Source organism: Magallana gigas, chromosome 10 (assembly GCF_963853765.1).
Source record: "Magallana gigas chromosome 10, xbMagGiga1.1, whole genome shotgun sequence".
NCBI lineage: Eukaryota > Metazoa > Mollusca > Bivalvia > Ostreida > Ostreidae > Magallana > Magallana gigas.
In genome coordinates this window covers 7,301,058-7,317,671 of record NC_088862.1, presented here as the reverse complement: position 1 = coordinate 7,317,671, position 16,614 = coordinate 7,301,058, and the positions used below count along the sequence as shown (strand labels likewise).

The following is a 16,614-nucleotide window of genomic DNA, read 5'->3' as shown; positions in this document are numbered from 1 at the left end:
AATTGGGCACAAAAACAATGGATCAAGCGTCAACAAACTGTCAGCAAGGAGAGTCAGAGTTCACAGACCGAGGCCCTACTCAGTAAATGTAGGTATCTACTCAGTAAATCTTGGTATCTACTCAGTAATTGTATGTATCTACTCAGTAAATGTAGGTATTTACTCAGTAAATGTTGGTATCTACTTAGTAAATGTAGGTATCTACTCAGTAAATGTAGGTATCTACTCAGTAAATATAAGTACATGTATCTACTCAGTAAATGTAGGTATCTACTCAGTAAATATAGGTATCTACTCAGTAAATGTATTTAATTACTCAGTAAATGTAGGTATCTTCTCAGTAAATGTAGGTATCTACTCAGTAAATGTATTTACTTACTCAGTAAATGTAGGTATCTACTCAGTAAATGTAGGTATCTACTCAGTAAATGTAGGTATCTACTCAGTAAATGTAGGTATCTACTCAGTAAATGTATTTAATTACTCAGTAAATGTATTTACTAACTCAGTAGTAGATGTATGTATCTACTCAGTAAATGTAGGTATCTACTCAATAAATGTATGTATCTTCTCAATAAATGTAGGTATCTACTCAGTAAATGTAGGTATCTACTCAGTAAATGTATTTAATTACTCAGTAAATGTATTTACTAACTCAGTAGTAAATGTATGTATCTTCTCAGTAAATGTAGGTCTCTACTCAGTAAATGTATTTAATTACTCAGTAAATGTTGGTATCTACTCAGTAAATGTATTTAATTACTCAGTAAATGTAGGTATCTACTCAGTAAATGTAGGTATCTACTCAGTAAATGTATTTAATTACTCAGTAAATGTAGGTATCTACTCAGTAAATGTAGGTATCTACTCAGTAAATGTAGGTATCTACTCAGTAAATGTATTTAATTACTCAGTAGTAGATGTATGTATCTACTCAGTAAATGTGGGTATCTACTCAGTAAATGTATGTATCTTCTCAATAAATGTAGGTATCTACTCAGTAAATGTAGGTATCTACTCAGTAAATGTATTTATTACTCAGTAAATGTATTTACTAACTCAGTAGTAAATGTATGTATCTTCTCAGTAAATGTAGGTATTTACTCAGTAAATGTATTTAATTACTCAGTAAATGTTGGTATCTACTCAGTAAATGTATTCAATTGCTCAGTAAATGTAAGTATCTACTCAGTAAATGTAGGCATTTACTCAATAACTGTAAGTACTTGTACAATAAATTTATGAACTTACTCAGTGAATGTATAGTTATTTATTCAATAAATGTATTTACTAACTCAGTAGTAAATGTAGGTACCCACTCAGTAAATGTAAGAACGTGTTCAATAAATAGAGGTACCTACTCAGTAATATAAGAACTTGTTCAATAAATGTAGGTACCCACTCAATAAATGTAAGAACTAGTTCAATTAATGTAGGTACATACTCAGTAAATGTAGGAACTTGTTCAATAAATGTAGGTACCTACTCAGTAAATGTAAGAACGTGTTCAATAAATGGAGGTACCTACTCAGTTAATGTACGAACTTGTTCAATAGATATAGGTTCCTACTCAGTAAATGTAAGAACTTGTTCAATAACTGTAGGTACCTACTCAGTTAATGTAAGAACTTGTTCAATAAATATAGGTACCTACTCTGTAAATGTAAGAACTTGTTCAATAAATAAAGGTACCTAATCAGTAAATGTAAGAACGTGTTCAATAAATGGAGGTACCTACTCAGTTATATAAGAACTTGTTCAATAAATGTAGGTACCCACTCAATAAATGTAAGAGCTTGTTCAATTAATGTACGTACCTACTCAGTAAATGTAAGAACGTGTTCAATAAATGGAGGTACCTACTCAGTAATATAAGAACTTGTTCAATAAATGTAGGTATCTACTCAGTAAATGTAAGAACGTGTTCAATGAATGGAGGGACCTACTCAGTAATATAAGAACTTGTTCAATAAATGGAGGTACCTACTAAGTAAATGTGAGAACTTGTTCAATAAATGTAGATACCAACTCAGTTAATGTAAGAACTTGTTCAATAAATATAGGTACCTACTCAGTAAATTTAAGAACTTGTTCAATAAATGTAGGTACCTACTCAGTAAATTTAAGAACTTATTCAATAAATGTAAGTACCTTCTCGGTAAATAAGTACTTGTTCAATAAATGTAGGGATCTTCTCAGTAAATGTAGATACGTGTATTTACTCAAACACTGTAGATAATTTTTCAAAAAATGTAGAAACATATTCAAATGATGTAGGTACATTGTACTTTGAAAAAAAACTAAAGCTCTAAAAATCAAAATTAATTTTTTTTATGTTCGTTTTAAAAACCCTCTGCCATTTGGTTTTAAAAAGAATATAAACCGCTATCTACAGCACATGTATGTAATCAATCCAAGTATTGTAAACTCTAGATTAGCACAAGAATAAGTACAATGTATTTGAAAACTTCAATCGCATGTAATTTCCTTCTTTTAGTAATGCCAATTTTTATCAGTATTCAACAACTCCAGAGACGTCAGAACGTTAAAAAATATTCAGTTGCTGCTGCCTCTATGCTAAGACACTTTAAAAATGCGTAGTTTATTTTTTTTTTTCAATTAACCATGAATTCTAGAGATTTTTTGTTTGTTTGTTTTTAAAGATATTTTTTATGTAGTTAATCATACTTATATAGCAAAGCAAGACACACAGAAACTATTATAGTTAGTTAGCACTTGAAAATTAGAGAAAAAAAGGTTAATAGTTAACAATGATATGCAAAAATAAAGACAATTTTCTTTCACATTTTCATCAGTGATAGGTTCAGATACGGACATGGCGTCCAGCGGTTTCGAGGACTCGAACAGTACATAGCCCCAACCACAGATGACCCTCAGTTCTACCGACGGCAGCGTCAAGAACAAGACAGCGTCAGAGAGCAGTCAAAGCTCGGCCAATTGTCCAGGTGAGTCAAAGTAGATCTAAAAAATTAAACAAAAGATTCTTTGTTCTATGGTATATTTTGTTAATACTTTATGAAAAAAAGTCTGTTAGGTATTGTAGAAATTATATCAAAAGAAAAAATCTTAGCAAGATATTTAGATATTTAAGTACATTCAATTTGTAAAAAAAACCTGAATAAGTTACTAGCGGAATATAAAATCCAATCTAAGCAATATTTCATCAGGTGAGTGATTTGTTATCATAAACGGTGACGAGGAACAATTTAGAGATAGGTAAAACACTTATCTATACATCGACATACCTGTGTTTATCAAAAAAGTATTTTACAACGTAATTTATATTTCAAAATAATACTTGTTATATATAGAACGGCGAAGGATAAATTAGTACCTGCAAATGGTTTCATTGGAGTAAGGAGCTTCGAGTACTACTGAGAAGATTTCCAACTTTTATCATAAATTGATGATCATTTGCACATCGCAACATTGATTTCTTCGCTTGCCCGTTACATGTAACATCTAATATAGTATTTTTTATGAACACCTTTTATTAGCTCCGTCTAAGAAGAACCCCAACTCTCGTCTGCTCCTGCCCACGTGGATGCAGTACGTCACGTGGTTTCTGTGTGCCATCATTATCGTCTGTTCCACGGTTCTGACGATTTGGATCGGTTTCCGGTTTGATGAAGTCCGTAGCATCCTTTGGCTGCAGTCCCTCTACATCAGCGTGTTGTTCTGTATATTCGTTGTCCACCCAATCCTGGTCAGTCGATATTCATTGCGTGTTCAATTAAAGAGATTGAACACTCAACAATTTAACCATCAGATCTACCTCAAGGAGGCTGGGGATCAATAATTTAACCATCATATCTGCCTTAAAAGAACTCAATACATACATACATATAATTTTACGACATAAATTATGTAAAATTTATGACAAGATAAAACAGATTCAAACAGTTTTGGTTAAGAATATGAATGTTCCCTTCTACTGTAACTGAACATTCCATCTGCAGGGGGAAAATAAAGACTTACAGTGATTACGACCATCTAGCATTCTTGAGCAAGCGTCAAATTTTATATTTGCCTTTTAATAATTAAGTTTTTTTAATTATAGATTCATCTGGTCTAACCTTTTTAAAGCCTAATTTTGTTCAAGTGTTTTTATCTGCCTATCTTGGCTGTTTTTTTTAATATACTCGAAATTATGCATTTATCAACGGAAAAAATATCATTTTCAAAACAGAAAATCCGAGAATTTCAAAGACTTCATGTCTGTAACAAAAGTTTTTGCTTTTATTGTTTCATGCTCTATTGTTTTGAAATGTTTTTATTTTAATAAATAGATATTCATTGCAGTATTGTACACTACGATACGGTATCGGTGTGATCCCAGCATCCTGGACCATTATGAAGAATCCTATTTCGGCGAAAATGCGGAAAGGGAAATATTCCGTAGGAAAAAGGAACAGTCGTGTGAAAGTTGGAGCGAGGCAGAGGAGTTAGACAAGGTGAATTTTCATTAAAAACATTCAGACTAATAGGATATTTTCAAAACATTATTGAAAACTGCTTTGCTTTTCACTTCCATTATGAAAAATTAAATGTTTCACTTATTAACTGTGTTGAAAAACATGTATTTTGGGTTTGCTTTTAGTACCGTTTGTCAATTTAACTGTATGGTATAATAGCGCTATTGATCTGTCTCTTCAGGCTGTAGCTGCGCGGCAAAGATCCCGGTACCTGCGGTTTGCTAGGCCTCCACAGGAAAAACAGCTTATTGAATCCAGAAAAAAAGTCATGAAGGAGAAAAAAGCGCTCACAATACTGTTGTACGTTCAGAGTTTTGATTGAATAGTTTTTAATTAACATATCGGTATTTTTAAAAAAGAAACTTATTTCTTAAATTGAAGTCTAGAGAAATGCTTCATACTTATTCTTTGATGTATATTTCCTGTATATTCATTTTAGGAGCAATTTGTTAAAGATAAGGTCTATCTTCTTTTTTTATTAATTTTGCGCCAGTCATTTTTGGTGAATTTTAAAAAGTAGGATGTTTGACACAATATGGGACATACATGTACATGTACATATAATTTCTGAAGTTACATGATTTTGCGAAATATAAAAAAAATGCCAAAAAATACGTAATATCATAATATATTCCGATTACTATGCGATGTATTTCATTTTTGTAGAGATATAGTTTCCCTAGTAGTCACTTTCCTCATCGTTCTTGTTATGGCGTATGGCAAAGATATCAGTCCAGAATACCATCTCAACAAAGCCGTAACAGACCATTTTATCAGGTACCTTTACTAAGTATCTCTTAAAACGTTTATTTTAAATAATACTGATCACAAGTATCATCCCAAGACTTTAATTTCACATCCTGCCTTTAGTAGCATTTTGAAACTACATGTATTTTTATTTTTATACCCCCGCAAACGAAGTTTAGGGGGGTATATTGGTTTCACCCTGTCCGTCTGTCTGTCTGTCTGTCCGTCTGTCGGTAGACGCAACTTTGTCCCCCCTATAGAATTTTTTTACTACTGCATGGAACAGTCTGAAAATTTGTACATAATTATATTGATCACCATCTGAAAATGTGCACCTGCATTTTTTTTAAAGATCAGACAAGATTTATTGATTCTATGACAGTTTTCATTTTCCTTATTCTATAAATTGTACACTGATGTTGAAAAGTAAGGGAGGTAATCCTTTCATATTTTATTAATTAATTAATAGTATTAATATTCATATAAATACATCCAGATGGAGGTTTTTTTCTTTTTGTCTTAACTAAATCTATTTTCTATAAGTATTCTATCAACTGACAATGCCAAATTTTTGATTGTCAATGATAAATTATTAGGAGCTAATAAGAACATCAAAGACAAGTGTGGCTGAATTCATTTGTCCCAAGGGAGCCATTATCTGAGCCATGGTTTAGATGGAGCATGTGTTTAGGGAAAATTGATAATCTGTAAAATGGGCGCTGGTTTTGGGGCTATTTTAAAACTGTTTCATGTAAACCAAAAGTTTCTGTCATTATAAGGAAATAAATAATATCATTATCAATAAAGAAGTTAACTATTTTTAGAAGTTGTTTAAATTTATTAGTCAAGTAAAATTGATGAAGTGAACCTATAGGGCATTAATTTAAATACAAAATTCAAAATTACTGATATGATTGTAGTGTTTTTGCAATTTAAAAATTGTATGTTATATTATTTTTTTTTTACATATTTTTACATAGTATGGTAATTATGGTAATGTTTTGGGAGTTTATTAAATTTGACAAGCTCATCAAGGAAAATCATAGTCCTATGGGATCAATTTTCTGATATGGAGTTCCATTGTACCATAGGAGAAAGTGAGGAAAATTTGAAACAACCAATTGCATCTGGCAAGACTCTTATTAGAAAGATATTCAAAGTTTTATCAACAGAAGAGCCTTGCTTGGCTACTGGTATTTCCATTTACTCCAAAGGGAGGGGTTATTGTCATTTTGTTGGTTTTTCTTTGAAATATCATCAGATATATATAAATTTGTAAATGTTTTACTTTTATACATATGTATTTACAGTGAAATTCTGACAATTTTGATTTTAATTGTTCTTTGTTACCTAATTTTTTTTTAACAATTCTAAAATTTATTTACTTTTTTGTGCTCCAAACCTTTATTATTCAATTCAATTATTGTCCAATTTGAAATAGCCTTGCGGGGGTATTAGTCCCATTAGGACAATTCTAGTTTCAAAATAATTATCAAATAATTCAATTAACCTCAGATATTGTTTGATTTCATTGGAAAAAAGTATTGTATTTTATAAAGAAAGGTAAGCGTGACATACATGTATATCAGATGTTTTTTTTTCTGTTGAAGAAATGGTTCTCCAAATTTTACATCAATAAAATTCAGACAGGAATGGTATGATTGGGCTTCAACAACATTTATGGAAAGTATCTATAAGGAAAATTCAGTAAGCAAACAGGTACCAGTATGTATTGCATCAAAATGATTCATATTTTAAAAAGCGGAGAGTGGTTCTTTCTAATTGAACATTAATATCCTTAGACACGTTGGCGTACAAATTAAAATTTCAAATATTGCTTCTCTAATACCTGAAGCAGGTGCGCACAATCTTTTAATTGTAATTAAAATATGAATCATCAACTTACGTGGTGATATAGGTCGTGGATTTCCCACGTTTAATAAGTCTGAAAAGTGAACAATCGATGATGTCTGGGTGACGTCTTACGACGGTACATTTAATAATTTCATGATTTGAACATGAAACAAGTAGGTGTTAAGGAAAGCTTTCTCTTTCCAATGAGAATTAAGAATTTCTCAAAATTTCTCTCTGCATAATACAAATATGCAAACCAAAATGCAACAAACGTCAGTTAAAATATAACAGTATATAAATAGTGTCGTTTGGGAGGGTAACAGTTGAAATTGACACCCCGAAGAAACCATTGTCAACCGACGCGAAGCGGAGGTTGACAATGGTTTCCTCGGGGTGTCAATTTCAAATGTTATCCTCCCAAACAGGCACTATTTATTTTATTATACTGAATGTCTTAATTTTAGAGAATTTTTTACTACATTTATATAGAAATGACATGAATTCTACGGCGAACCGTACGTGCATGATTTACGCGCATGTAACAATTCGTTGTGTTACCCGTTGGTAGGTGTGTTGCTAACACTGAGGGTAAAAGAACGGATTATCAACTGCGTCTAAACCAATCAGATTTCAGTATTTAACATGAAAGTATAATAATATTAAATGTATTTATGTTAACAGCAAGCTTTTAAACACAGATTGTATGTTCTGAACGCCATTATCATGAAATACATACTTTTCTCTCTTTTGCTTCAGAAAAGAGTGTTGCAAGGTTACATCATCGGACACGTCCAGTTGCGAAAGGTCAAGGCCACAGAAAGAGAATGCGCGGCCATGAACGATATGCCTTACCTCTCATTAAGATGTAGAAATATTTCTATAACTCGATCAAGTGAACCCGAGAACTCTACATTCCAGTCCAAATCTTCTCCATATTTGTTGTTCGGTCGACATGGTATCTATGACAACTCTGGTCACGTGATTAAGCTAAATCATTCAAGGTATTTTTACTGTAACATTTTATTTCCATACAATATATAACAAATTGTCGTTCTTTTGTATTTTGGAATATTTTTGGTCTTAACACTAACAAATGGAAAGAAAATAATGCTTAAAAGTCAAGTCTGGAATTTTAAAACTCTCATTTTAGCAATGTTCTTCGCCCTTTTCTCTGTTGTTCATTTTTGATTAAACTTTTATTCTAGTTATTGAAAAAAAATTACTAAAACAAATAAATATCGTAAAGCTCTGGTATAAATGGTGTTTATTGCGAAATAAATGACTTTACACGAACATAGACCGTCATGAATATGTCATTTTTCCTCCCCACATTTTTAGAAATGAGTCCGTGCTTCAAATTCAGAGACTGGCCTCCTCTCACTGGATGGACGACTTCACCAAAGCCGTGTTCGTGGAGTTCACTCTCTTTCACCCGTCCACTGGCCTCTTCACCTCCGTCATTCTGTACCTGGAAATTCCGGACACAGGCGGAGTGACCCCAGGTCACAGTATCAGCTCCACCTATCTGTTCAAGTATACGTCAGGAACAGATAACTTCCTTCTTTTTTGTGAGGTATAACGTCATTATATTTTTTTTCAGAGTTTGTTAATACATATGTAGCATCATTTGTTACATTATTTAGCTCAAATTCTTACAATAAAATGATTTCCCTTTAGATAACTTTTGAATATTCTTTTGATTATATTTTCAGCTGCTTTTCATACTACAGACACTATGGAAACTGAAGATTGTTGTATATGACATCGTTAAACTACAAATGAAATTTCTACATTATGGTTGGAAAGTGTTACAGGTGAGAGAGAGAGAGAGAGACAGACAGAGAGAGAGAGAGAGAGAGGTGCATTTTTAAGCACAGTTGTCGAATAATTTGCATTAATGGGCAGTCTTCGTAAATAATTTAAGCTAATTTTTTAAGGTATACCTGTTAATGATTTTTTTTTATTAAAAAACATTATAGAATATCAGTAATTAAAGGACTATTTAACGTAACATTTGGAACAAGTAGTCATGGTTTAGAAGTTAATTATTCAAGTGTTCTTGGTTTACAGAGTGTTTTAAGCCTGGTGTCCGTTGCGTACATCGGTTGTAACATCTACAGATTCATATTGGTTTCTAATGTTATTGAACAACAGAGAACAACATATAACGAGGATATCGTGGATGTCTCCTTTGTTACATTCTGGGACGAGGTATTTATTAAAACCTATTGTATTAAGTAATGTGGCTTTATCAGTATTCTGGGCATCAGTTTTTGTGGTGAAAATGACAGTTTCGAGTGTATTTTAAATCATGATGGCTAATGCTCTTATCAATACATTAGGTTTTGGATATTACATAACAATATTACACATTTATTCTCTTTGATGAACTCGACAAAGAAATCCAAGAAAATTAATATAATGAAATTACGAGTATTGATAGAATCCCTGTACATTTTGATGGTAGTGTAGTATTTTAATTCACTGTAACAATGACAAGGAAACATAAAAAATGATAGTTACTTATCATCATTTTCAAATTAGAAAAAAAAATCATTGTAATCGAGATTTTATTTGGAAGAAAAATAAAATACTATAGAAATACAACGCCTGTTCATATGAACGTTTGTAGTTATTGTTAAACTTTTCTTTCAGATGTTGCGGTGTATGGTTGGCTTTATCCTGTTTGTAGTCATTTTGCAATCTCTACGACTTCTGAGATACGAGCGATTGTTTCTTCTATTTGGAAAAATATACAGCCGTGCTCATAGAGAGTTGAAAGTGTTGGCGGTAGTGCTTGTTGAATTTAGAGTTTCCTCTTTCAAACTGATATTTATCTATCATGTAAGAGAATTAATATTATGTGTATTATAAACTGTGATTGACAACGTTTTTGAAACAAATCGTGTTCCGGAAAAATAATTCGCATTTTTAATGAATAAAAAACTAAATTGAATTCTTTGTAGATTCTGCTTTTTGTGTTGCTACTGGGGTTTGCTGCTCTTGGTTATGCCTTATTTGGTGTCTTGTTCTTCGGTTTTGTGGATATGTGGACCAGTATTTTTACAGTGTCGGCCATACTCTCTGGGCGCTACGTTGATCTGACATCTGAACCCTCTTTGATACACGCTACCCGGATGTTTATATTTTTTTTTACTGTATTTGGCCTCGGTCTGTCCACAATTTACGTAAGCAACTTTTTATATCACACAATCCTGTGTATTCTCAAAAATAATATTAATTCAAATATGTGTGGAAACACATTATAATTTCCCCACTTAGCATGTAAATTGTAATGTAAAATAAAATAATACACTCTGCTGTTTCAGGTTGTTTCTTTCTTAACGTTTCGTTTTCACGGGACAAAAAGGCGGCAGCATAAGATGCTAGCTTTAAGTGGACCGGAAACGCTAACGTACTACTGGCGCATGCTCCATCAGCTGGCGGGGTTTAGAACTGTTGATACTAGCACGGAATCTGAATCCGAGCCAGACAATACTTTGCCACCGATAGAATTGTTTTCCCTACTTTAAAATAACCATGCAGTGTCTATCAAGTCAAGCTTCTTAAGCTTCAATGTATATTCTATTCATTATTTTTTTAACTAAGGCCACTATGTTACTTGTATAGTGTCACAATTTAACTTTGAAAACTATCCGACGGTGGTATTAGGTGCCTTGTGAAAATTAATCTTAGACCTGTAGATTATACAAAAAAGAAGCGTTCAAAATCATTTCAAAATACAGTAACCATATGATAAAAAAATTGTAATGTACAGGTATAGATGTTCTACACCTTTTACAATTCATTATAATTTTACATTTACTTCTAGGAGTTTACAATGGCTGAGATCGAATACCAAGTGGACGAGCTATTCTACAGAATTGCCGCTTTATCCGGATCCCACACTTTACCAGAAAAACCCACCAATTACTTCACGGATTCGGACGGAACCTATGGCGCGGGAGATGACAGGATATCCAGTGCAGGATCTGAGGTACAGAACCCATACTAAAGTTCATAGACGTAGACGTAAACTTAAACGAAGCGTACGTTTTCGTCTTCTGTATTCACAAAATGACGTTGACGTAAAAATTACGTCAAAACCTAAACTTACGTCTAAAAGTAGCTAAATTAATACCATTTCAAGTGTTTAGAACTTTAATCTTACGTCATTCGTATCTTCTACGTTTACGAATTTTAGTAAATACGGGTACTGATCTATATTGTAATTAGTGAATGAATTGCTCTTACATGTAATAACAACGAAACCACACATTTGCATAACAATATGTAGGAAAATGATGTTTATTTTTAATTGTAATAACCCACCCCCCTTCATGAGATGTATGAAATTACCGTTGACAAGAGTTTTTGAATACATGTAATGTTTTGCAGGTGTTGCTTTGCAATATAACAAGTAAACGAAATGGAAATATGAAAATTCCTTATGCAAAAATTTCCAGTGAGATATATTATATTTTTGTGTTCCTCTGTAATGCCTTGAAGGATAATAATTCTGCAAAAAAAAATCATAAAAACATGCAAGGTGTTTGTTTCATAAGGATTTATGTCACTATATAATACTATCTGATATTGTTTTATCAAAACAAGCGGGGTTTTTTTTGGAAAATTCATCTTCCTACAAGAATTTAAAATCGTTCTGAACTTATTTAAAACAAGTAGAAATCGGAGTCCCTTAAGACTGTGAAACATTCTAAATGTCTCACATATTTTCCCCGAATAGTTTTTTATGAAATCAAGGCTAAATATATCATATTTAAGATAAGAAATGTAAGTTTCTAAAGAGAAAAACGTTTTGGACTCAATTGAAAATTCGCCGTGGACTAGTTCAAATAGCTACATTGACAGTGTCTTAATTCTCCAATTTGAACTTATTCAGGTTCATGATGAAGAGAGACTTGAACACCGTGTTCACAAAATCGAAGACAACCTGTGTTCAAAGGAACCCTACTTAGCACAGCTTTTTGGAACAGATAGTTTATCAAAAGACCAGGAAAATCAAATCAGGTCGGCTTTTTTTTTACCAAGCAAACACTAGCAGTAAATGTATTTATGAAAATAAATTTAAAAGACAATGTCATTGGAAAGTCAAAATTCAAAATCGCTGTAATTTAAATATAATTGATATTAAATATATTTAGTGTTTGCATTGGTCATTATTTCAAGGTCGCATCTAGAACTAGAGATTTTCCGCCAGCTACAGATTCAAAGACAAACAGGGGGAGAAAACGAAACTACTGGTGCAGACCCAAACGCGAGGGAGCAAGGTAATGGATTCAGTGTATTAATCATTGGTGCAGACCCAAACACGAGGGAGCAAGGTAATAGATTGAGTGTATTAACTATTGGTGCAGACCCAAACACGAGGGAGCAAGGTAATGGATTGAGTGTATTAACCATTGGTGCATACCCAAACACGAGGGAGCAAGGTAATAGATTGAGTGTATTAACCATTGGTACAGACCCAAACACGAGGGAGCAAGGTAATAGATTGAGTGTATTAACCATTGGTGCAGACCCAAACACGAAGAAGCAAGGTAATAGACTGAGTGTATTAATTGCAAACTGCATGAAAATTTGGATCGTGAAATTGATACTATCGTTAGTTTATATTATCAGCTTCTTGTGATCTAAGACAAGCCAATTTTTTTCAGACTGCAAGCCTTTTAGCATATTTTTAACAAATTATTTTGTTTCAGAAACCTCACCACAAACAGAGCCAAAATCAGGAACAAATAATCCTGGCAAATTAGAAATAGAGGAGGCTAGTAATTCTAATCTTAGGGACAAAGAGACGTGTCCACCGAGGCCCGATTCACCAGAGTCGGTGAAAAACTCAACAGAGAAGACGAAGAAACCAGCGGTAGGGGAAGCATCACCTGAACTATGTCACCCCAATGCAAAACCAGTTATCAAAGCTCAAAAATGTATGAAGAAACCCGAGTTGCCCGCAAAACCAACTTTCATAAACCCCGGGACATCTCGAGGGGGACCATTACATGAAATTCATAAGCCGCAAATAATCAGTAGTCCTACATTACGTCAGCTAAAGGCAGACAAGTTTGGCATTCGTGAAGTTTTGTTAGACGAAATTGAAAGTGAACTTCAGCAACGAGAATGTGCAAGTGTAACTGACGATAAGTTCGTTATTCTTGAACAAGAAGTGTTGGAAGTCATTGATGATGAACATTTAAATGCATAAGATGCGTCTAAATTTCTAGAGTTTCTATTACAATTGTACTAGGTAAGATAAATTAACTGGTCCCTTTCCTTTGCCACGTGACTTTGTTTTACGCAAGTTCCGTTTCCCCATTGCTGTCACGTGGCCATGTAGAGCGTCTTGTTCAGAACCGGAACTTGATTCAGTAATACTACTTCCGCTGTTACTTTCACCTTTAGCCCCGCCTTTTTCTCCACGAATAATAAAAGTTTTGTGAGAGAAATTGACATCGTTATAGTAACAGCTGAATTCATCAGTAAAAGAAAACTAAAATCATTACCATTCCAAATTTAAATGTCAATTTTCTATATATTATATCATTTTACGTCGATTATGAAAAAACAATTACTCATCTGAATATCACTAACGAAAGATCTCTGATTAAGAAAAGAAGACGTCTGATTTTCAATTATCTCTTTAAGAATTATGTGTCGTTTTTGCTGATTTCCATGCTCTTGCTGAATTCTTGAATTTTGCCCCTTATTTCGTTTACAACTCTACATATGCTTCTTTGACAGCTAGGAATATGTATCTCCGCAAAAAATCGTCAAAACTGGCAAAGATGGTAACAAGGAAGAGTCAATACGATTGTGAAATGAAATGTTGTACATTTTATTTAATTTTTGCACGCATAGTCATGTACGTTGTAGGCACATACGTTGTATATGTAAAAGAGGGGAAAAAATTTACATTGGCAGTGTTAAGTCAATATGAAAAGAAAAAAGTCTTTTCTCATTTACTTGTTTAGAATACCCAAACTTATTAAGTATTTTAAAAACTAGATATGAACTGATAGGTTACAGTCCTTCGTGGGCCATCTGTTAATTGAAGGAGTGAGTTAATACTCTTTAGTGTTAATGTGTTTGGTGAGATTGTGTTATTGCGCAGTACACAATGTCTCATGAGTAAACTGCGTTTCTACGGTTGTTTTGCAATTTCTCTCTCAGATGAAATTTTCAAAACTTACTTGTGAAAAACTACAAAGGATATAATCTTACTTGTAATAAGTCAAAATACAGACTTATTTACCCACACATTTACACTGTACGCAGACATAAAAACAATTGCGCATCATTTGATTAAAAATTCAGCCCACATATTGAGTACGTTTTCTCCTGGGTATATTTTTCTCCAGCATTCTCTCTGAGAAAGGGATCAATGCTTGTTATTTTAAAATGTATAATCTAATTTTGGCAAGTAATTAAATGAGGAAAAAGGTGATCCACTCCTCATTAAAACTTTAAGGAGGCAATATTCATATTTAAACTTTTTAAAACAATTTCTTTTCCAACACATCCCTACATTCTTGAAATATAAACTATATTTTTAAGCATCCTATGGACTGTAATGAGTACGTTTTTCTTCAAGTGAAGATTTGTGTAGTTGGTCATGCATGGATTTCATTAACAAGGTTTTGAATTCAAATTCTAAAATATCAACGTTTATATATATCTCTCTTGTCGTTGTTTTAAATGGTTAAATTACAATAACAGCATAATCAATTCGCTATATTGTGTTTTGGAAGGAACCAACAATTATACTTCAATGTCGTCAAGAAGCTGAAGTTTTATCCCAGGCGAAAAACTGCGTATATTGTAGACAAATTGTCAAGAAACAAGGTTATGATGTACGACAAACCGTTAATTATTAATTGCCATCATAAGTGACAAAGACTATTGGGTATATCGTATTTTACATGCACAAGTACTGTATTCATTCTAATGTTTACGAATAATCGGAAACTTTTTTTTCTTTTCTGTTTTTTTTTAATTGTTTAAACAGTTCACCATTGGTAATAAGAGGCGCGTCCGAGTTTGTGACCCAAATGGCCGAAAACTGTTGGATATAATTTTTTAATATATTGAAGTATATGAACAATTTATAAAAAAACATCTACCGTACCTTTTAACTGAAAACAAAACAAAAAATGTCGCCTATTCATTTATGATTTTAAATCATTCTGGAGATAGTTCCTATTGTACTGAATATAAATTAGGGCGAATGAAATATCAAGAAAAAATACACCAACTTTGGTTGTTGGACAAAATTTAATTTAATGAAGATGATACAAAAGATATTTTATCAGAATAACAGAGAAGAACTGCTAATGAATTTAAAGTATCTGATAGTTTTCTCCGTATTCGTAATTATATTCTTACACAATATCTCCATATTTGATATTGATTAACACATACACGTATATCAAGAACTGCGTAGAGAATTCAGGAAAGGTTATTATGCTTTGGACATTACCTAAACAAGTGATTGGATTTTTTAAAGTGGTTAGCACATACAGATTAGGCGTAATGGCATACGACCGAAACTTTGGCCAAAGAGCTACGGTAACCAATGAGGAATCAAAGTATTGAGATTACTGAAATATTTGGTTTTGTTTGTTTCACTTTATACGTATACATATTTTATGGACATGAATTATCTTCTTAAAGTTCTACTTAATCATCATAATATAATCGCTGTTCTTTTACAAGGAGCATGCATTTATTCAGTTTTGACTCAGAATTTGGTAATTAATGAAACGACAGTTTATGATGCCAATTAACGTTATCGTATTATATTTTACAATTGAATTTTTTTAACGTTACATATGATTTATTTCTAGCTTTTCGTTCAACCAAAATAAATGTGAAAAATTAGATGGGGTTTGATCTCTCCTTTTTTTTTGGTAATCTTACTAAAAAAAACTAACAAGTTTTTATGAAAAAAATATTAGCTAGTCTTACAGTACAATGTTGATTTATGTAGTCGTATATTTGAACTCTACAGTACCTTACATGCAATCTTCTTTCAAGTATTCCCGACTGATTTTCGGTATTTTTCGAAGTTAGATTATTAGTGTTCATCACTGTTCTATAAACTAGATACCAAGTGGAAAATGTTCAAATCGGTTTCTATGTGTACCATCGTCTAAATTAGAATCTAGTTGGGCTGAATGGTTTCATGATAAATTATAATACATTTACAGGTCTCAACGTTTTTAGAGAAAACTGTCAATTTTAATACAACCAATTACTTTGAATGAGTCATTTGCATGTCCAAATCGTTGTGACATTTCCGGGAATTTCTACGCAGTTCTAGGTGTATTAATGGTTGATTATAATCCAACAAGAAGACAGTGTGTAAGAATACACCAACACATGCGGAGAAAACCAGCCAATAAATGATTAATTTAACAGCTTCAGCTGTTAAATCAGGTTTACCATCCTAGAATAACGACTCTTCTATTTCTAGATACATTTGTATAAAATACACTTG

The 16,614-nt window shown here is 32.6% G+C and overlaps 1 protein-coding gene across 1 annotated transcript; it reads left to right on the top strand.

The window, feature by feature from the left end:
- On the top strand, nucleotides 1-13,323 carry LOC117683448 (polycystin-1-like protein 1). The gene is made up of 18 exons (XM_066073540.1): nucleotides 1-88; nucleotides 2,817-2,966; nucleotides 3,519-3,727; nucleotides 4,311-4,475; nucleotides 4,678-4,796; nucleotides 5,163-5,273; nucleotides 6,854-6,962; nucleotides 7,854-8,098; nucleotides 8,436-8,670; nucleotides 8,810-8,911; nucleotides 9,168-9,308; nucleotides 9,753-9,887; nucleotides 10,064-10,285; nucleotides 10,427-10,606; nucleotides 10,930-11,094; nucleotides 12,001-12,128; nucleotides 12,288-12,388; nucleotides 12,821-13,323. Exons 2-18 carry the CDS (start codon nucleotides 2,888-2,890, stop codon nucleotides 13,321-13,323), a joined length of 2,949 nt encoding a protein of 982 aa, XP_065929612.1. The 5' UTR covers nucleotides 1-88; nucleotides 2,817-2,887.
- The last annotated feature ends 3,291 nt before the right edge of the window (nucleotides 13,324-16,614 follow it).